Source organism: Hylobates moloch, unplaced genomic scaffold, assembly GCF_009828535.3.
Source record: "Hylobates moloch isolate HMO894 unplaced genomic scaffold, HMol_V3 SCAFFOLD_11, whole genome shotgun sequence".
Classification (NCBI taxonomy): Eukaryota; Metazoa; Chordata; class Mammalia; order Primates; family Hylobatidae; genus Hylobates; species Hylobates moloch.
Window position 1 is genome coordinate 91310342 of NW_026652286.1, and position 20895 is coordinate 91331236.

At 44.8% G+C, this 20895-nt stretch overlaps 2 protein-coding genes and 1 long non-coding RNA gene across 11 annotated transcripts in view; 2 read left to right on the forward strand and 1 right to left on the reverse strand.

Annotated features, from left to right (window-relative positions):
- KMT2A (lysine methyltransferase 2A) overlaps nt 1-15358 on the forward strand; it is an 89782-nt gene extending 74424 nt beyond the window's left edge. For all 6 annotated transcript variants that reach the window (XM_058446332.1, XM_058446334.1, XM_058446333.1 and 3 more), the window contains 6 exons: nt 1732-1806; nt 9357-9535; nt 9700-9803; nt 10536-10619; nt 11022-11151; nt 11628-15358. In XM_058446332.1, coding sequence (XP_058302315.1) covers nt 1732-1806; nt 9357-9535; nt 9700-9803; nt 10536-10619; nt 11022-11151; nt 11628-11903 — 848 coding nt within the window. In that variant the 3' untranslated portion in view covers nt 11904-15358. The remainder of the gene's footprint in view (nt 1-1731; nt 1807-9356; nt 9536-9699; nt 9804-10535; nt 10620-11021; nt 11152-11627) is intronic.
- Nucleotides 166-20892, reverse strand: LOC116477018 (uncharacterized). Of its 4 annotated transcripts, none has more exons than XR_004250325.2 (3): nt 20731-20875; nt 11000-11048; nt 166-1881 (listed from the first exon to the last, which is right to left on the reverse strand). It is a non-coding gene; the product is annotated as an uncharacterized LOC116477018 (long non-coding RNA). The 4 variants fall into 4 exon arrangements; XR_004250324.2 differs by lacking the exon at nt 20731-20875 and adding an exon at nt 20232-20515; XR_009215542.1 differs by lacking the exon at nt 166-1881 and adding an exon at nt 9811-9953 and having other exon boundaries at nt 20731-20892.
- Nucleotides 16647-20733, forward strand: TTC36 (tetratricopeptide repeat domain 36). Its single transcript, XM_032167591.2, has 3 exons — nt 16647-17341; nt 18326-18514; nt 20394-20733. Exons 1-3 carry the CDS (start codon nt 17080-17082, stop codon nt 20654-20656), a joined length of 714 nt encoding a protein of 237 aa, XP_032023482.2. The 5' UTR covers nt 16647-17079; the 3' UTR covers nt 20657-20733.
- Nucleotides 20893-20895: the final 3 nt, after the last annotated feature.

Genomic DNA, 20895 nt, shown 5'->3' on the forward strand with positions numbered 1-20895 from the left:
TAGATGGTAGGGGGATACCTGGAGGCATCATACATTTCACTTGTCCTTGAGAAGTTTGTCTTATTGGAGAAATAGCCATATTTTACATGAAAAGTTAATGATACAGATTATGTTTTCAACATTGCACACACCTTAGCAGAGCCCCTGAGAACCCTGCTTCCCCCTCCAGCCTTGTTTTTTGCCATTCCCTCATGCGCCTTCTGTGCCCTTCTCTCTCCCTTGTGTGTCTTCACACGTGCTTTCTCCTCTGCCTGGAGTTCTCTCCCTGCCCTCAATCACCTGGTGAGCTCCAGCTCACCCTTCAAGATCCAGCTCAGACGGTCTTCCCTGACCTTCTGAGGTAGCTAAGCTCTCCCTCTCCCTCCTTTTGAATTTTACATGTTCTTCTCTCATAGCTTAAATTTTGTTTTGTACGTGTTTGTTTACTTTTATCACTCACTCAGCAAGCTCTCCATAAGGGCTGGAATTTTATTTTCTTATTCATCTTTGTATCGCAAGCATCTAAGTGTTCATCCACCTTTGAAGGACTAGTAAATGTTCTCTAGGCTGTAAGTACTAGAAGAGTTCAAAGGAGAGAAAGGTCACCATGGGTGAGTTAGGGTTATCAAAAACCCATGAAGATAAATAGAAGATTCTATTAAAGGAGAAAATGGAATTTGGGTTAGGCAAAGAAGAATGCAGGGCTCTCTAGGAAGAATAAGGGAGGTAAGCAAAGTTAGAAAGGCAGGATTGCATTTGGTGGGTTTAGAGTAGTGTCAGATGAGATGGCATTGAAATCCATGTGAGGTAGTAGTGAAGGAGAAAATTGAGAATGTGGATAGGGCACAACAGGTTTTAGAGGGCTTTCAGTGCCAAACATGAGGACTTTGAAAACTTGAGGGAGTGAATAGAAGCAGAATTTCAGGAAACATAATGTGATAAGCTCTCTATGCAAGACAGATTGAGCATGAACTGGAGATGCTCAAAGACGAGAGTTTACTAATGAGAGTATTGCTAGAGTAGAGATGTCTGGTAATAAAGCCCACATTTGGTGGGAAAAGAAAGGAAAGGAAAGAAGAATGAATACACTTGGTTGAATATGGAGAGGGGAGAGTCAAAGATGACCCTAAAGATTCAGGCCTGGGTGACTAAAACAAAAGATAATGCATGGAGAACAAAGGAAATAAGTAAGGAGTACGGGGGTTCCACAGAAGACACTGATGTGGACTGATGTAAGAAATCCATGTGGAAATGCCTAGCAGACAGGAAAAGATCACAGAATCTTGGGTTAGAGCTGGAAGGAACTGTAAGGATTTTCTAGTTCTGCCTCTTAACTTTAAGGAACAGAGAGATTATGATCTTCCCACAGTCCTGGTTAAATCATTATTACTAGTGCTGTTTTGATTAGGAGTACAGGGAACATAATAGTACCAAACATTCAGGTGTGAGACCCAGACTTCCATCAAGAGATGTGAATGCGTTGGGGATTCAGAGTTCATTTCGGAAGGTCTGACTTTCCTTCGTGCTTCTGTGTCCTCCAACAGAAAGAAGCCCTGCTGGGGAGTGCACCTTTTCAGCTCCTTTCACATGTAATGAACTGATTTAAACTCTAAGAAAAATAATAAAACACTGCTCTAGGAGGGCAAGTGTTCACACTGTAGGGATTCTAAGCAGTGCTTGTGCACATCATTGGTATTAAGAAGGGTTTATGTGCATATTTTCTGGCTTACGGTTTTCTTTATTTCCTTTCAGATGCCTGGAAGTCATTGACAGATAAAGTCCAGGAAGCTCGATCAAATGCCCGCCTAAAGCAGCTCTCATTTGCAGGTAATGGCTGGAGGTGTCATTCCACTCCTGTCTCAGAATATTATGGTAAATTGTTCGCCTAAGGCAGAGTTGATTCTGTGAAAAAAAAATCAGTTAAAATTTTTTTTCACAGCTTTATTGAGATTTAATTCACATACCATACAGTTCACCCATCTAAAGCATACAATTCAGTGGTTTTTATATATTCAGAGTTGTACAACCACCACTACTCTATAATTCCAGAACATTCTCATCATCCCTAAAAGAAACCCCCTATTCATTAGCAGTCATTCCTCAACCCCTGGCAACCACAAATCTACTTTCTGTCTCTATGTATTTGATTATTCTGGACATTTCATATAAATGAAATCAGACAATATGTAGCCTTTTGTGACCGTCTTCTTTCACTCAACAGAATACTTTCCAGGTTCTTCCCTTCTGTTACATCTTCCCTTCCACATCAGTACTTCACTCCTTTTTATTGCCAAATATTCCATTGTGTAGATATACCTTATGTTGCTTATCCATTCATTATCAATGGACATTTGGGTTTTTTCTATTTTCTGCTACGAACAATGTTGACACAAATATTCATGTTCAGGTTATTGTGTAGACATGTTTTTATTTTTTTTCAGTATATACCTCAGAGTGGAATGGCTGGGTCATATGGTAACTCTTTAACTTTTTGAAGTACTGCCAGGTTTTTTTTCCAAAGTGGCTATACCATTTTACATTTCCACCTGCAATGCACGAGTGTTCCCATTTCTCCACCTTTGCCAACATTTACCTGTTTTTTTTTATTTTTTTTATTTTAGACATTGTAGTGTGAAATGTGATCTTTTCTTAAAGTTGAACTCATTTACCATTGGTATTAGACTTCATATTAAATTTAGGCAGCATACAAACTTATTAATACACTTGTTTTGAGCAAACACTAAAGATTTTAATCAGTGGATCCTGTGGCTCACACCTGTAATCCCAACACTTTGGGTGGCCAAGGCAGAAGGATCATTTGAGGCCAGGAGTTCAAGACCAGCCTGGGCAACATAGAGAGAATACATCTTTACAAAAAATAAAAATATATATATTAGCTGGCACCGTGGCATGCACACCTGTACTCCCAGCTACTCTGGAGGCTGAGGCAGGAGGATCACTTGAGCCTAGGAGTATGAGACTGTATTAAGCTATGATCTTAGCACTGCATTGCAGCCTGGACGACAGATAAATACTCTGTCACAAAAAAAAAAAAAAAAAAAGAAGAAGGTGGTTTCAATTAAGCTAAGGTAGAAACCTTCCATTGACTTTGTTTTATCCATATCTACCTCTCCTACCTCCTTTCAGATTGCTCCTGGAAAGGTGAGTGAATGGGTACTTACAGGAATTTTAACTTTTTTTTTTTTTTAGGAATTTAATTTTATCTGTGATGTTTTTCCTTTAAGAGGGAAGGGAAGGAAAATATTTGGATGCACATTAGAAAATACTAACATTTGGTCATTTTATGTGACAGGTACATGTGTGGGTATTATAACACCCTGTGTATTTTTTTATATTTAAAATTTTTCAGAACTTTTTTAATTAAAAAAAAAGAGAAAAAGACCCAACAGGCAGTTTATCTCCCACAAAATACAAATGGCCCATAGCATGAAAGGGTACTCAATCTCAGCTGGACACAGTGGCTCACACCTGTAATCCCAGCATTTTGGGAGGATTGTTTGAGTCTAGGAGTTCAAGACCATCCTGGGCAATAGAGTGAGACCTCATCTCTATTAAAAAAAAAATTGTTTAAATTAGGCAGGCATGATGGCTCATGCCTGTGGTCCTAGCTACTTGGGAAGCTGATGTGGGAGGAGCGCATTGAGCCTGGGAGGTCAAGCCTACAGTGAGCCAAGATTATGGCACTGCACTCCAGCCTGGGTGACAGAACAAGACCCTGTCTCGAAAAAAAAAATCTTGCTCATAATTTTTAAAATGCTACCCCAAAAATGTAAGTCACATCCCTTTCTCTCTGACACAGCCCTTGTTATTCTCTCATCTGCAATGTTCAAAAGCCCTATAACTGAGTCTCCCATCTCGCCTCCTTGTACCCTCAGAGTCTCCAGAGGTGCCTCAAAATCTTACTATTGCCTACTAGTTACCGAGTACAATCTTCAACCCTTAGGTATTTGTTATTAGTAAATATTTACTGACCACTCGTAAAATGCCTGGTACCATGTTAAACACAGGATACAGTCGCTGAGTAGCGACCCAGCCCTGTTCTTTGAGGTTTCCAGTCTATGGATCCTTACATGGCAAGGTCCTCTTCAGCCGGATTCATCTGTTCAGTCTCAGCTTTCCCCACTTCCCTCACTGCTCAAGATTCTTTGTTCTGCAGCCACACTACACTATTTACTGTTCCAGATCCATCCATGTGTCTTTTTTTTTTTCTCCAAGACAGAGTCTTACTCTGTTACCCAGGCTGGAGTGCAGTGGTGCAATCTCAGCTCACTGCAACCTCCGTCTCCCAGGTTCAGGTGATTCTCCTGCTTCAGCCTCCTGAGTAGCTGGGACTACAGGCGCGTGCTACCACACCCGGCTATTTTTTGTATTATTATTATTGTTTGTTTGTTTTTTTTTTTTTTTTGAGACGGAGTTTCTTTCTTGTTGCCCAGGCTGGAGTGCAATGGCACAATCTTGGTTCACTGCAACCTCCACCTCCCGAGTTCAAGCGATTCTCCTGCCTCAGCCTCCCGAGTAGCTGGGATTACAGGCATGTGCCATCACGCCTGGCTAATTTTGTATTTTTAGTAGAGTCAGGGTTTCTCCATGTTGGTCAGGCTGGTCTTGAACTCCTGACCTCAGGTAATCTGTCCGCCTCAGCCTCCCAAAGTGCTGGGATTACAGGTGTGAGCCACCACGCCCAGCCTAATTTTTGTATTTTTAGTAGAGACGGGGTTTCATTGTGGTGGCCAGGCTACTCTAGAACTCCTGAGCTTGTGATCTGCCCACCTCGGCCTCCCAAAGTGCTGGGATCACAGGCATGAGCCACTGCGCCCAGTCCATCCATGTGTCTTAAAGTATAGCCTGTAGATGTGAATCAGAATCCCTGGGCTTGGAGCTGAGAAAGCTGAATTTTTAACATGTGCCTCCAAGCAATTCTTATTACTTACCCTACATGTGCTTTCACATCAGCATAACATGGTTGATGCAGTTCCCTCTACCAGGACCTACTTCCTCCATCTACTCTCTTCTGTCCAAATTCCCTGGTTTACACAACAAACTCCTGTTAATCCTTTAAGACTTTGCTCAAGGTCACCTCTTTTCTTTAACCTTTTTTGATCATTCTTCCTGTGCCTACGGAAATCCCAACTCTTAACTGATTTAAAGAGTGAGATAATCTATCATTTTATATAACAAAGTCCAGAGGTAGGAGAGACATCAGGATTGATTGGTACAGGAGCTTGCAATGTCATCAAATACCTAGATTCTTTTCTTCTTTCCACTTTACGATCTATAGTAAAACTTCATCTTCGAGCTGATAGCAAATGGCTGCAGCAGTTCCCACAATAACATTCAGTCATCGCAGTGTTCAGAGGAACAGGAGAGGCTCTTTCTTAGGAACAAATGGACATCTCATGGACCAGAATTTGGTATCATGTCCATTTCTTTTTCTTTGTTTTTTTTTTTTTTTTTTTTGAGACAGAGTCTCACTCTGTTGCCCAGGCCAGAGTGTAGTGGTGCAATCTTGGCTCACTGCAACCTCTGCCTCCCGGGTTCAAGCAATTCTCCTGCCTCAGCCTCCCGAGTAGCTGGGACTACAGGTACACGCCACCACACCCGGCTAATTTTTGTATTTTAGTGGAGACGGGGTTTCACCATGTTGGCCAGGATGGTCTCGAATTCCTGACCTCAGGTAATCCACCCACCTTGGCCTCCCAAAGTGCTGAGATTACAGGCGTAAGCCACTGTGCCCAGCCCCATGTCCATTTCTAAGCCAGTCTCTGGCAAAGGGACTGGGATTCCCAGGATTGTCTTAGATTAATCATCTGGGGTGGAAGGTTTAGCCCGGAGGTTAACCACAATGACCCTTGTGTTCCCCAATCCAAAACCTGTCCATTATTCTCCATTTCCAGTGCTGCCACCTTGTCCTTACCCTCATGCCCTTATATTCTAGTGGTGTATATGTATATGTAAGTACCATGAAGAAGATAACATGGGGAAATAGAGAGTAACACAGAGGTGGGTAGTTGGTGGCAGGAAATCTGGAATCTCTTGATGAGGCAACATTTGAGCTTAGACCTGAGTGATGATGAGAAGAAGCCAATAATGCATATACATAAAGTGAAAGTCCTCGAGGCAAGCTAGAAGGCTGAGGAAGGAGAGTTTGAGCTTATAGTGTGCCAAGATCATACCTGTGAATAGCCACAGCACCAGCTGGGCAACACAGTGAAACTCCATCTCTTAAAAAAAAATTAAATTAAATTAACTATGTTTTCTAAAGTCCTGACACAGAGGAAACAGCAGATGAAAAAGTCCTGAAGTGGGAATATCTTTGATGTGTTTATTGTCTGTCTCTTCCATGAAGTAAAAGCTCTATGAATACAGGTACCTTGCCTGTCTTGCTCACCTCTATGTTCCTAAGGTCCTGTCTGGCACAGTGGAAAGATGGAAAGAGTGCCTGGGATATTTTAGGTGTGCAGTAAATATTTATTGCATGAATAAATGAGTCTCCCACAAGCAGAACAGATTGTTCCTTCTTAAGAGTTCCCATAGTACTTTATATTATACCTTAATTTGGACACCTGCACATTGTATGGTTTGTATACGTCTCTGCCTTCCTCTGCTGTGAGCTCTGTAAGAACAGACGGGGCCCACACATAATGCATCTTTGTTTTCCCATTATCAACACAATATTAATCTCATTGTAATCTCTCTGGTGAATGAGAATTGAACATTCAGCATACATATTAAAAGGAACTTTCTGTGAAAACATACTTGAGTGCGTAGTACGTTTTCCAATGTCTTTTTTTTTAACCTAAGAATTCACAGCAATCTAGAACTTCCAGGAAAAAATTAGTAAGGAAAATTAGTGGTCTGTAGAAAAAAGAGTTTGCCAGCTGGGCGCAGTGGCTCACACCTGTAATCCCAGCACTTTGGGAGGCTGAGGCGGGTGGATCACGAGGTCAGGAGATCAAGACCATCCTGGCTAACACAGTGAAACCCCGTCTTTATTAAAAAATACAAAAAATTAGCCGGGCGTGGTTGCAGGTACCTGTAGTAGTCCCAGCTACTCGGGAGGCTGAGGCAGGAGAATGGTGTGAACCCAGGAGGCAGAGCTTGCAGTGAGCCAAGATTGCACCACTGTACTCCAGCCTGGGTGACAGAGCGAGACTCCGTCTCAAAAAAAAAAAAGAAAGAAAGAAAAAAGAGTTTGCCATTGCCTTATATGGCTTAAGTTCTTATCGAGTTGTGTTATATACTTAAGCCAAATTCTTAAGGGACCAACAGTTGTGATCATAAGAATGTCACTTATCTGGGGCCAGTGCAGTGGCTCACACCTGTAATCCTAGCAAGTTGGGAGGCCAAGGCAGGAGGATCACTCGAGGCCAGGAGTTCAAGATCAGCCTGGGCAACACAGTAAGACCCTGTCTCCACAAGAAATTTAAAAATTAGCCAAACACAGTGGCATATGACTGTAGTCCCAGCTACCTGGGAGACTGAGGCGGGAGCGGCTTGAGCCCAGAAATTCAAGGTTACAGTGAGCTGTGATCATGCTACTGCACTCCAGCCTGGGCAACAAAGTGAAACCTGTCTCTTAGAAAAAGAATATTGCTTATCTAGAGACAGCGTTCTTTTTGTTTGTTTGTTTTTGAGATGAGGTCTCACTCTGTTGCCCAAGCTGGAGTGCAGTGGCGTGATCATCTGCTTTTTCATCTGCTGTTTCCTCTGCACCAGGACATTACACCAAGGTTACATCTCTAAATATGCTTCATAACGCAAACTGTATGTCTGTTGGAATTGCATATGTGCAATTGCAGTGCTAATACAATTACACTTATGAAATGGATACCTGATCCACAATAGACACCATTACTGTTTCTATATCTATTAATAATACCAAAAGCAATATTTGTAAATGAAATAATATTGTTTACTTAATAAAAATATAAAGAACGTTAGCTATTTGCTAGTGTCAAAAAGAAATGTGGCAGTTGTAACTGTGCCCTGTCCCTTTAATGGAAGAAGCCAAATAATTTTAAAATAAAAGCCTTTCACCATCGATGCCAGCAGGCTTATATAAATGTTGTTTTCATAAAATAAAAATAAATAAAAAATGGTCATTAACAGCATGAGACAGTGAGTAGAACAAAGCAGCTACTGAGTGTATTACTCCACACATTCATCATAACAACACAAGAGTTCTGTGTTAGGGGTGTATTAACATTGCTTTTAAACTTTAGTGAGGCTGGCTGGGTGCTGTGGCTCACACCTGTAATCCCAGCACTTTGGGAAGCTGAGGCAGGTGGATCACCTGAGGTCAGGAGTTTAAGACCAGCCTGGCCAATATGGTGAAACCCTGTCTCTACTAAAAATACAAAAAAATTAGCTGGGCATGGTGGCGTGCCCCTGTAGTCCTAGCTACTTGGGAGGCTGAGGCAGGAGAATTGCTTGAACCCAGGAGGTGGAGGTTGTGGCAAGCTGAGATCAGACCACTGCACTCCAGCCTGGGTGACGGAGTTACAGTCCGTCTCAAAAAAAAAAAAAAAGAGGCCGGGCGTGGTGGCTCACGCCTGTAATCCCAGCACTTTGGAAGGCCGAGGTGGGCGGATCACGAGGTCAGGAGATCGAGACCATCCTGGCTAACACAGTGAAACTCTGTCTCTACTAAAAATACAAAAGAAATTAGCCAGGCGTGGTGGCGGCACCCGTAGTCCCAGCTACTCGGGAGGCTGAGGCAGGAGAATGGCGTGAACCCGGGAGGCGGAGCTTGCAGCGAGCTGAGATCACGCCACTGCACACCAGCCTGGGTGACAGAGTGAGACTCCATCTCAAAAAAAATAAAAATAAAAAATAAAAAAAAAAAAAACTTTAGTGAGGTATCTGGGGGAACATGAGCTTATAGAACCTAGGTAATCCGTTCCTAGATGGATTATATTTGTAGTTATGCAGTCCAGAGTTCATATCTTGTCAAATCATGCAGACTTGGGAGTGTTAAATCAGTTCTCTAAGCCTGTTTGCTCACCTGAAAATGAAGCTAGTAATTCTTGCCTTGTGTGGTCATTATGAGCATGAAATGAAATAACACGTGTATATAGCATTAGCATACAGCATTTCTGTGTAATACAGCAAAATAGTCCATAGTTTGGTGGCATGCTTTTTTCACTTAGCCATCTATCATGAACATTTTCTATATTGATAGATCTGTATCAGCATCATTTTAATGGCTATCTGATGCTAATTTCGAGCTAATATGTAGTATAATTCACCCTGGAGCAGCCTCTGGCAGAGTGACTGTAGCATAGGCATTTCTGTAGGACTGTGCTGTTTCCTGTTGACTGCGCTCCTCACTGCCCTGGTGCTTCTGATTCTTCTAGGTGTTAACGGTTTGAGGATGCTGGGGATTCTCCATGATGCAGTTGTGTTCCTCATTGAGCAGCTGTCTGGTGCCAAGCACTGTCGAAATTACAAATTCCGTTTCCACAAGCCAGAGGAGGCCAATGAACCCCCCTTGAACCCTCACGGCTCAGCTAGGGCTGAAGTCCACCTCAGGCAAGTTCCCTTGTTTTCTGTCAGCAGTTTTGGGTCTTGATTTTCTTATCTCATGACGCCATCATCTTCCCACATACCCTTTGAGATTTCCAGTGTTAATGCCATTGTCCTTTACTGCTTTATTAAAGCATTTCTCTAAATATGTTTTAATCTTTTGGCCCCAGGAAGTCAGCATTTGACATGTTTAACTTCCTGGCTTCTAAACATCGTCAGCCTCCTGAATACAACCCCAATGATGAAGAAGAGGAGGAGGTACAGCTGAAGTCAGCTCGGTAAGTCTTGAGTGGGGAGCAGCCATTAGAAACTGCTTTCCCTCTCCTCCAGCTGGTCAGGGCACTATGTAGGAATTTGTTTGCATCAGAATTTCCTGGATAAGATTTAAGAAGACTGAAATCTATTTGTGTTGAAGTAGCAGTAGGTGCCTGGTAAGGAGTGAGGAATATAAGGTACAGAGGAGAAATTCAAAGAACTGTAAGATGCATATTTTCTTTAATGATAGTATACTGTCAGCTTTTGTTGTACCACCATAGTCGTCATGGTCAGAAAGTACTATATATACTAAAAATGGGACTCATTGGCCAGGCGCGGTGGCTCATGCCTGTAATTCTAGCACTTTGGAAGGCCGAGGCGGACAGATCACGAGGTCAGGAGTTCAAGACCAGCCTGACCAACATAGTGAAACCCCATCTCTACTAAAAATACAAAAATTAGCCCGGCATGGTGGCACGCGCCTGTAGTCCCAGCTACTCAGCAGGCTGAGGCAAGAGAATCGCTTGAATCCAGGAGGCGGAGGTTACGGTGAGCCAAGATCGCGCCACTGGACTCCAGCCTGGATGACAGAGCAAAACTCCACCTCAAAAAAAAAATGGGGCTCATTTTATAAGGCACTTACTCAGTTTGGCATTGAATAAAGAGTGTACTAATTTTCTCTAGGAATCTTCAATTCAAGACTCAAAACATTATTTCCTGAAGAAAATTTGTTAATAGTATGTCTTATCTCTTAGGAGGGCAACTAGCATGGATCTGCCAATGCCCATGCGTTTCCGGCACTTAAAAAAGACTTCTAAGGAGGCAGTTGGTGTCTACAGGTATGGCTAAAATTCTAGAAAGAATTACAGAAAACAAATGCAGTTTTTCAAAATCAAAGTAGACCAAATGCTGGAGTGACCTTCCTCACTCAGTAAGTGAGGATTTTACGGATGCTATTTATTGACCCTCATATCCTGGGATCCTGTACCTCCTTGTGTTGAACAAGGACTTTAACATAATAAGCATTAAAACATTGCTGCTTCCAGTGGGTTGCAGAATGGAAATACCTTTCATCTTTGGCCATTTGTTAGATGGCCAAATCAAGTGGGTCCAAATTTTTGTTTTCTCAAGTATATGTCCCTCCTGGGGAACTAACAGACAAGGAGAACTTATCCATGTATTCATGCACTTAACCTTACTTGCAAAATTTGTGTCTGACCTCTTTTCCATCTTTGTCCTAGGTCTCCCATCCATGGCCGGGGTCTTTTCTGTAAGAGAAACATTGATGCAGGTGAGATGGTGATTGAGTATGCCGGCAACGTCATCCGCTCCATCCAGACTGACAAGCGGGAAAAGTATTACGACAGCAAGGTAAGTCTCCCACTTGCACTCACATAGTTCTTTTGTTTTGCTGCAGAAAGGGACCAGTATGATCCCTGGATCACAAAAGAAATAGTGTATGTTATCAATTCAAAGACATTTCTTAAAAAAATAAACTCTGAAATTTGTGAGGGGCCCAGTAAAAATACAGAATCCACTCTGAGGATTAGTACAGAAAGTTACTCTTAGAAGGTTTGTCTGAGTGGCTCCTAGTATCAGAAGCAAATAGCTATACAAGTTTTAGGTTTCTCTTTCCTGCAGAGACATTAGGAACCTCTAGACTAGTGGCCTGTAATCTAGGAAATCCTCATGGAAGCATCTTGAAAGATAGTACTCGGAGAAATCTGGAAATTTTACTAGAAGAAACTTTCTCAGCGGCTATAGGTAACATCAAGAGAAGACTGGGACATGTTCTTAAACCTGAGTTTATAAGAAATGACAAGCTCTCCTTTCTCCTGCATGTACAGGGCATTGGTTGCTATATGTTCCGAATCGATGACTCAGAGGTAGTAGATGCCACCATGCATGGAAATGCTGCACGCTTCATCAATCACTCATGTGAGCCTAACTGCTATTCTCGGGTCATCAATATTGATGGGCAGAAGCACATTGTCATCTTTGCCATGCGTAAGATCTACCGAGGAGAGGAACTCACTTACGACTATAAGTTTCCCATTGAGGATGCCAGCAACAAGCTGCCCTGCAACTGTGGCGCCAAGAAATGCCGGAAGTTCCTAAACTAAAGCTGCTCTTCTCCCCCAGTGTTGGAGTGCAAGGACGCGGGGCCATCCAAAGCAATGCTGAAGGCCTTTTCCAGCAGCTGGGAGCTCCCGGATTGCGTGGGCACAGCTGAGGGGCCTCTGTGATGGCTGAGCTCTCTTATGTCCTATACTCACATCAGACATGTGATCATAGTCCCAGAGACAGCGTTGAGGTCTCCAAGAAAAGATCCATGATCGGCTTTCTCCTGGGGCTCCTCCGATTGTTTACCGTTAGAAAGTGGGAATGGGGTCCCTAGCAGACTTGCCTGGAAGGAGCCTATTATAGAGGGTTGGTTATGTTGGGAGATTGGGCCTGAATTTCTCCACAGAAATAAGTTACCATCCTCAAGTTGGCCCTTTCCCAAGCACTATAAGTGAGTGGGTCAGGCAAAGCCCCAAATGGAGGGTTGATCGGATTCCTGACAGTTTGCCAGCCAGGCCCCACCTACGGCGTCTGTCGAACAAACAGAGGTCTGGTGGTTTTCCCTACTATCCTCCCACTCGAGAGTTCACTTCTGGTTGGGAGACAGGATTCCTAGCACCTCCGGTGTCAAAAGGCTGTCATGGGGTTGTGCCAATTAATTACCAAACATTGAGCCTGCAGGCTTTGAGTGGGAGTGTTGCCCCCAAGAGCCTTATCTCAGCCAATTACCTTTCTTGACAGTAGGAGCGGCTTCCCTCTCCCATTCCCTCTTCACTCCCTTTTCTTCCTTTCCCCTGTCTTCATCCCACTGCTTTCCCATGCTTCTTTCTGGGTTGTAGGGGAGACTGTCTGCCTGCTCAAGGACACTCCCTGCTGGGCATAGGATGTGCCTGCAAAAAGTTCCCTGAGCCTGTAAGCACTCCAGGTGGGGAAGTGGACAGGAGCCATTGGTCATAACCAGACAGAATTTGGAAACATTTTCATGAAGCTCCACGGAGAGTTTTAAAGAAACATATGTAGCATGGTTTTTTAGGAGAGGAAAAAGATTATTTAAATAGGATTTAAATCATGCAACAACGAGAGTATCACAGCCAGGATGACCCCTGGGTCCCATTCCTAAGACATGGTTACTTTATTTTCCCCTTGTTAAGACATAGGAAGACTTAATTTTTAAACGGTCAGTGTCCAGTTGAAGGCAGAACACTAATCAGATTTCAAGGCCCACAACTTGGGGACTAGACCACCTTATGTTGAGGGAACTCTGCCACCTGCGTGCAACCCACGGCTAAAGTAAATTCAATGACACTACTGCCCTGATTACTCCTTAGGATGTGGTCAAAACAGCATCAAATGTTTCTTCTCTTCCTTTCCCCAAGACAGTGTCCTGAACCTGTTAAATTAAGTCATTGGATTTTACTCTGTTCTGTTTACAGTTTACTATTTAAGGTTTTATAAATGTAAATATATTTTGTATATTTTTCTATGAGAAGCACTTCATAGGGAGAAGCACTTATGACAAGGCTATTTTTTAAACCGCGGTATTATCCTAATTTAAAAGAAGATCGGTTTTTAATAATTTTTTATTTTCATAGGATGAAGTTAGAGAAAATATTCAGCTGTACACACAAAGTCTGGTTTTTCCTGCCCAACTTCCCCCTGGAAGGTGTACTTTTTGTTGTTTAATGTGTAGCTTGTTTGTGCCCTGTTGACATAAATGTTTCCTGGGTTTGCTCTTCGACAATAAATGGAGAAGGAAGGTCACCCAACTCCATTGGGCCACTCCCCTCCTTCCCCTATTGAAGCTCCTCAAAAGGCTACAGTAATATCTTGATACAACAGATTCTCTTCTTCTTTCCCGCCTCTCTCCTTTCCGGCGCAACTTCCAGAGTGGTGGGAGACGGCAATCTTTACATTTCCCTCATCTGTCTTACTTCAGAGTTAGCAAACAAGTTGAATGGCAACTTGACATTTTCCATCACCATCTGCCGCATAGGCCACTCTTTCCTTTCCCTCTGACCACCACGTCCTCATATCTGCAGAGAACCCATTGATCACCTTGTGCCCTCTTGGGGCAGCCCGTTGAAACTGAAGCACAGTCTGACCACTCACGATAAAGCAGATTTTTCTCTGCCTCTGCCACAAGGTTTCAGAGTAGTGTAGTCCAAGTAGAGGGTGGGGCACCCTTTTCTCGCCGCAAGAAGCCCATTCCTATGAAAGTCTAGCAAAGCAATACGACTCAGCCCAGCACTCTCTGCCCCAGGACTCATGGCTCTGCTGTGCCTTCCATCCTGGGCTCCCTTCTCTCCCGTGACCTTAAGAACTTTGTCTGGTGGCTTTGCTGGAACATTGTCACTGTTTTCACTGTCATGCAGGGAGCCCAGCACTGTGGCCAGGATGGCAGAGACTTCCTTGTCATCATGGAGAAGTGCCAGCAGGGGACTGGGGAAAGCACTCTACCCAGACCTCACCTCCCTTCCTCCTTTTGCCCATGAACAAGATGCAGTGGCCCTAGGGGTTCCACTGGTGTCTGCTTTCCTTTATTATTGCACTGTGTGAGGTTTTTTTGTAAATCCTTGTATTCCTATTTTTTTTAAAGAAAAAAAAAAAAAACTTAAGCTGCATTTGTTACTGAAATGATTAATGCACTGATGGGTCCTGAATTCACCTTGAGAAAGACCCAAAGGCCAGTCAGGGGGTGGGGGGAACTCAGCTAAATAGACCTAGTTACTGCCCTGCTAGGCCATGCTGTACTGTGAGCCCCCTCCTCACTCTCTACCAACCCTAAACCCTGAGGACAGGGGAGGAACCCACAGCTTCCTTCTCCTGCCAGCTGCAGATGGTTTGCCTTGCCTTTCCACCCCCTAATTGTCAACCACAAAAATGAGAAATTCCTCTTCTAGCTCAGCCTTGAGTCCATTGCCAAATTTTCAGCACACCTGCCAGCAACTTGGGGGGATAAGCGAAGGTTTCCCTACAAGAGGGAAAGAAGGCAAAAATGGCACAGCTCTCTCCAAACACATCTGAGTTCATTTCAAAAGTGACCAAGGGAATCTCCACACACAAGTGCAGATTGAGGAATTGTGGTGGGTCATTCCCAAGAATCCCCCAAGGGGCATCCCAAATCCCTAAGGAGTAACAGCTGCAAACCTGGTCAGTTCTCAGTGAGAGCCAGCTCACTTATAGCTTTGCTGCTAGAACCTGTTGTGGCTGCATTTCCTGGTGGCCAGTGACAACTGTGTAACCAGAATAGCTGCATGGCGCTGACCCTTTGGCCGGAACTTGGTCTCTTGGCTCCCTCCTTGGCCACCCACCACCTCTCGCACAGCCCCTCTGTTTTTACACCAATAACAAGAATTAAGGGGGAAGCCCTGGCAGCTATCCGTTTTCAACCAGACTCCTTTGCCGGGACCCAGCCCACCACCCTGCTCGCCTCTGTCAAACCCCCGGCCAATGCAGTGAGCACCATGTAGCTCCCTTAATAAAAAAAAAAAAAAAAAAAGGAAAAAAAATACAATACACATACAAAAATAAAAAAAAATCTTCTAATGAATGTATCTTTCTAAAGGACTGACGTTCAATCAAATATCTGAAAATACTAAAGGTCAAAACCTTGTCAGATGTTAACTTTTAAGTTCGGTTTGGGATTTTTTTTTTTAATAGAAATCAAGTTGTTTTTGTTTTTAAGGAAAAGCGGGTCATTGCAAAGGGCTGGGTGTAATTTTATGTTTCATTTCCTTCATTTTAAAGCAATACAAGGTTATTGAGCAGATGGTTTTGTGCCGAATCATGAATACTAGTCAAGTCACACACTCTGGAAACTTGCAACTTTTTGTTTGTTTTGGTTTTCAAATAAATATAAATATGATATATATAGGAACTAATATAGTAATGCACCATGTAACAAAGCCTAGTTCAGTCCATGGCTTTTAATTCTCTTTAACACTATAGATAAGGATTGTGTTACAGTTGCTAGTAGCGGCAGGAAGATGTCAGGCTCACTTTCCTCTGATTCCCAAAATGGGGGGGAACCTCTAACCATAAAGGAATGGTAGAACAGTCCATTCCTCGGATCAGAGAAAAATGCAGACATGGTGTCACCTGGATTTTTTTCTGCCCATGAATGTTGCCAGTCAGTACCTGTCCTCCTTGTTTCTCTATTTTTGGTTATGAATGTTGGGGTTACCACCTGCATTTAGGGGAAAATTGTGTTCTGTGCTTTCCTGGTATCTTGTTCCGAGGTACTCTAGTTCTGTCTTTCAACCAAGAAAATAGAATTGTGGTGTTTCTTTTATTGAACTTTTAACAGTCTCTTTAGTAAATACAGGTAGTTGAATAATTGTTTCAAGAGCTCAACAGATGACAAGCTTCTTTTCTAGAAATAAGACATTTTTTGACAACTTTATCATGTATAACAGATCTGTTTTTTTTTTCCTTGTGTTCTTCCAAGCTTCTGGTTAGAGAAAAAGAGAAAAAAAAAAAGGAAAATGTGTCTAAAGTCCATCAGTGTTAACTCCCTGCGACAGGGATGAAGGAAAATACTTTAATAGTTCAAAAAATAATAATGCTGAAAGCTCTCTACGAAAGACTGAATGTAAAAGTAAAAAGTGTACATAGTTGTAAAAAAAAGGAGTTTTTAAACATGTTTATTTTCTATGCACTTTTTTTTATTTAAGTGATAGTTTAATTAATAAACATGTCAAGTTTATTGCTGCACATGGTTAAGCTTCCTTTTGGCTTTGGTTGGAGAGGGTGGAGAAAAGCGGGAGGGGCATGGCCTGTGACCTGGTCACAAAGTACCTTCCACAGTCCTTTAAGGTGGCATCACCAAATTATTCCCTGTAGCCCACCTTCAGGTCTGCTCCACACTGGCTCTCTTGACTGTATTTTCTTTCTTTATTCATCAGTGATGTATGTTCAGGACCTAATTAATTGTGAATATGAGGCAGGGTCAAGAGGACAAAGGAACAGGGCCTTTGCCTTCTACATAGCTCCCCTGTTTTATCCAAGGAGGTTAAGTATTGATTTTTATCGATTTTCTCAACTGTGAATATAATAAACTGAAAGCATTTCAGGGAGAAGCTGGAGAGCACCTTCTTTTAGCTGCACTCCACCTTAAGGCTGAAGCTGGATTTGTTTACTGTTTCTCCTGGGGGCAGGGGCAGTTGAGAAATAACCAAATAGTCTGCCAAGCCAGGGTCAACCCTCCAGGCCACAGGTTGAGCAAATGCTATAGCCATGGACAGGGAGACACTCCTCATGAAGGGGTGGTCCTCATCCTTTCAGATCAACTTCCTGCTGGAGGCTCCACCCTCACCACGTCCCTCCCTCTTCTCTCATCTGGAGTCACCTTTTGGGATTTTGGAGTTGAGCACCATGGGGACTCCAAATGATCAGGCAGTGCTGCAAGCCATCTTCAACCCTGACGCCCCATTTGGAGACACTGTTGGATTGGACCTCGGAGACGGAGAGGAAGCAGAAAAGGAAGAACGAGAAGAAGGTGGGCATTTGATCTGGAGCGCAGCTCTGCACATAGGCTGGCCTGCTGGCCTCCCGAGGTAGCAGAGAGGGAGGTGGTTTTATAAGGCCCCTTGTTCCATGATTATGATTGAGATTGGAATCAGAGAGGTTGGCTGCTCCTTAGCGCACTGATCGGGGTTTGGTAAGAGACGTCCTGCCAAGAGGAGTAAGCTGGGGTTTGTCTCTCAATCCGTCAGCTCTCATGCCTCTGAACTTACCACTTAATTGACTGTATGATCCAAGCTTAACTGCCAGGTGATGTTAAACTCACATTTTTGTCATAACAGAGAACACCACCACCAGAACAGAAGACTGAAATAAGGCAGGGCATGGCTGCTCAGTTGAGTGGTTCCAATATAGCAAGCACAACCAGTATCTGTTAAACACTGTCACAAGCCAAGCTCCAAACTAACTCTTCCGCAGTGAGTGTGTTCACTGGCTTTTCCATTAGTCCCTAATGAAGGAGTTTTTGATCCTGTGTTTCTAGAGGAATAAAGCCTACACCTTACTAACTCAGGCCAAAACGCTGAGGGATACCTCAGAAGTGATGTTCATGATCTGGGAATGTCATGGTGGCCTTTGCATAAGAGGAAGTGTAGCAGAGTAAAATGCAGACAGGAGCCAGAATGACCTGGGTTTAAATCCAAGCTCTGCAATGTATGGCCTGTTGAGGCCACAAAGAACTTGAGCAAGTTCTTTAACAGATTGAGGAGTTTGGGCTTCATTCTCTTGGCAATGGGGAACCAACCAAGGCCCCTTCCCAGGTCTCTTGGAACTCAGGCAATGCTAGCTGCCAGCCTTAGTGACCTCATCTCCCCCTACCCCAAACACTGCAACTGACCCCTGCTGTGACCCATACCCAGTCAGCTCTGGCTCAGATCTCAGAATTCCAAAGCCTGAGGTGGCTTTTTCTTCTTGCTACCAACTGCACACCTGGCTCCTCCTGGCTCCTTCCCTGGCCCAGATCAAGTTTTCCCTCAAGCACAGCTGGAACAGTCCAAGGCCCTGGAGCTGCAGGGGGTGATAGCAGCAGAGGCTGGGGACCTCAGCACAGCCCTGGAGAGGTTTGGCCAAGCCATCTGCCTGCTGCCTGAGAGGGCTTCAGCCTACAACAACCGTGCCCAGGCCCGGCGACTCCTGGGAGACGTGGCAGGTAAGGGGAGATGCCCTGTATCCTCTGCAAAAGGGCCCACGGGAGGGCACAGACCAGAAGTGAAGTGGCTGTGGGGCTGGGGTGGCCTTGCTAAACCCCTGTGGAGCCTGTCTTCTTACCTATAAGGTAGGAGTAGTATCAGGGGCCCTGCTAATATCATGGGGCTGATGTGAAATTCAGAAGAGACTGCATTCCATTGATTAAGGAACAGTTAATGACAGCCTACTATGTGGCAGTAGACTTGAGGACACTGAAATAGAAGGTATATGGATCGCCAACATTTATATAGCAGTCACTATGTACCAGGCATTAATCGCTTTACATATAAACTAGTAAATCAATCCTCACAACAACCCTAAAAAGTATGTACTATTGTTATCCCCAGTTTATAGATGAAGAAACTGACGCATGGAAAGGCTAAGTAATTTGCCCACTAGCATACAGTCAGGCAGCAGCAGAGCTGGGATGTCAACTAGGTGGTAGGGCCCTAGTGTGTGCTCTTAATCCCCACATAATACTGCTCTTCGAAAAGCCCCCAGTCCAGGAGGCAGAACAGACACATAATTCTGAAACCAGCAAAACAAGTTTGAGAGGGGTCAGCATGGGAGCTGTTCCTGAAGGGCGAGTTTTGAAGGATGAGTAGGAGTTAGTTGGTGAGTGGAGAAGGTACAGTCTGTAGAGGTCCAAAACTCCTGCTGCATTCAGGTTATTCTAATTAAGTGAAGACAATGGGACCATGCTGGGGACCAAAGATGAGGCTAATATGAAGGTATAAACCACGGAAACCTAGTACTACTTGACTGTTAGGGGCAGTGGTGACGCAGGTGCTCCCAGAACCAGCAATGCCAGGCTAGGGAGTTTTGAGTCCACTCCAGGAACAGTGGGAACCTCCCAGGAGCCCCTTATCCAGGCTTATCTGCCCCAGATCACTGGAGACAGCCTGCAGACCAAAACCACAGAGAGATGCAGTGGTGATTCCAACTGGAAATTCCTCCAGACCAGCTCCTCTGAGGGAAACCAAGGAGTACTGCAATCTGAGCGCTTCTCCGGAGGCTCAGGCTGTTTAGGAGACTAGAGAACATGAGTGAATTGAAGCAGAGCCCGAAAGAAGCCAGCCTGGTGGACTTTAAGAAAGTGGCTGGCTGCCTGAAGTTCTGAGTTCAGAGTTCTGAGGCCCAACCCAAGTATTTTATGAGAATAATAAAAATAAAAATGGTGCAGGCCAGCTCTGGCTCCAGGACCAAGGAAATTAGATACATGGAGATAACCAAAGAATGATGAAAGGCAATCAGTCCAGGATATAGGGGAGAGAGATGGTGTTCTAAAGAAAGCAATGGAAAAGAGAAAAGGGCCCTCAAAAGGGAAACAATGAGAAACTGTCTTGATTGTACTTGTAAGAAATGATTGTGCAGTGAATATTATTTTTTTGAACCCTGACATTCAGAGTCAGTCACCTGGCACATAGTGGATGCTTAATAACACGTGTAGAATAAATTGGCTGCTACTTCCCCGGGCAGTGGGCCAGACTCATAGTGACCTTTCAGAATCCTGCAACGTTCATGTTTTCGTGTATTAGCGGTGGAAAATAATAGGAACAAGGCGAGACCTGGACTTCAGTCCCAGCTCTGCCACTAAGTGGCTTGGCTGTAGAGCCCCGGACAAGTCGTCTTAACTCTTCCACAGCCTTCATCTGTGTAATGGGAATAACGAGCCGTACCTCTAGCAGGTGCGAGGCGGGTTGTAAATGGCCACGCCCCGGAGCCGCAAGGACCACGGTGATCCGCGCGGCCGCAGGTGGGCTGGGGCTCGGGCTGGGGCTCGGGCAAGGCCGCCCAGGCCGCCGCTGACGCCCGCCCCGCCCGTCTCATCGGTCCCGCAGGCGCCCTGGAGGATCTGGAACGCGCGGTGGAGCTGAGCGGCGGCCGGGGCCGCGCCGCCCGCCAGAGCTTTGTGCAGCGCGGACTCCTGGCGCGGCTGCAGGGCCGAGACGACGACGCCCGCAGGGACTTCGAGAGGGCGGCACGGCTGGGCAGCCCCTTCGCGCGGCGCCAGCTGGTGCTGCTCAACCCCTACGCCGCGCTGTGCAACCGCATGCTGGCCGACATGATGGAGCAGCTGCGCCGCCCCCGCGACAGCCGCTGAGTGCCGCGGACCCGGGCGTCCGCGGGCGAGGGGACGGGACGGGGCCCTGAACCAATAAAGCCGTTGGTCCTCACCGACTCCGTCTGCTCCTGCGTCCTGCCCGCACCCGGAGAGAAGGGCACTCGGGGGTACTCTGCGCGGGGGACTCTCGGCGCGGGCCAGGGACCAGCCAGGGAGTGGTGAGCCACAGCCGCCCACCTGCCGGGGAAGGGCCCGTGGGGCCCGTGGTCTGGCATCGA

Coding starts and splice junctions, on each gene's coding strand:
- TTC36 (XM_032167591.2), top strand. CDS start 17,080: ATGGACAGGGAGACACTCCTCATGAAGGGGTGGTCCTCATCCTTTCAG. Junction 17,342..18,325: donor AAAGGAAGAACGAGAAGAAG/GTGGGCATTTGA, acceptor TCCCTGGCCCAG/ATCAAGTTTTCCCTCAAGCA. Junction 18,515..20,393: donor ACTCCTGGGAGACGTGGCAG/GTAAGGGGAGAT, acceptor TCGGTCCCGCAG/GCGCCCTGGAGGATCTGGAA.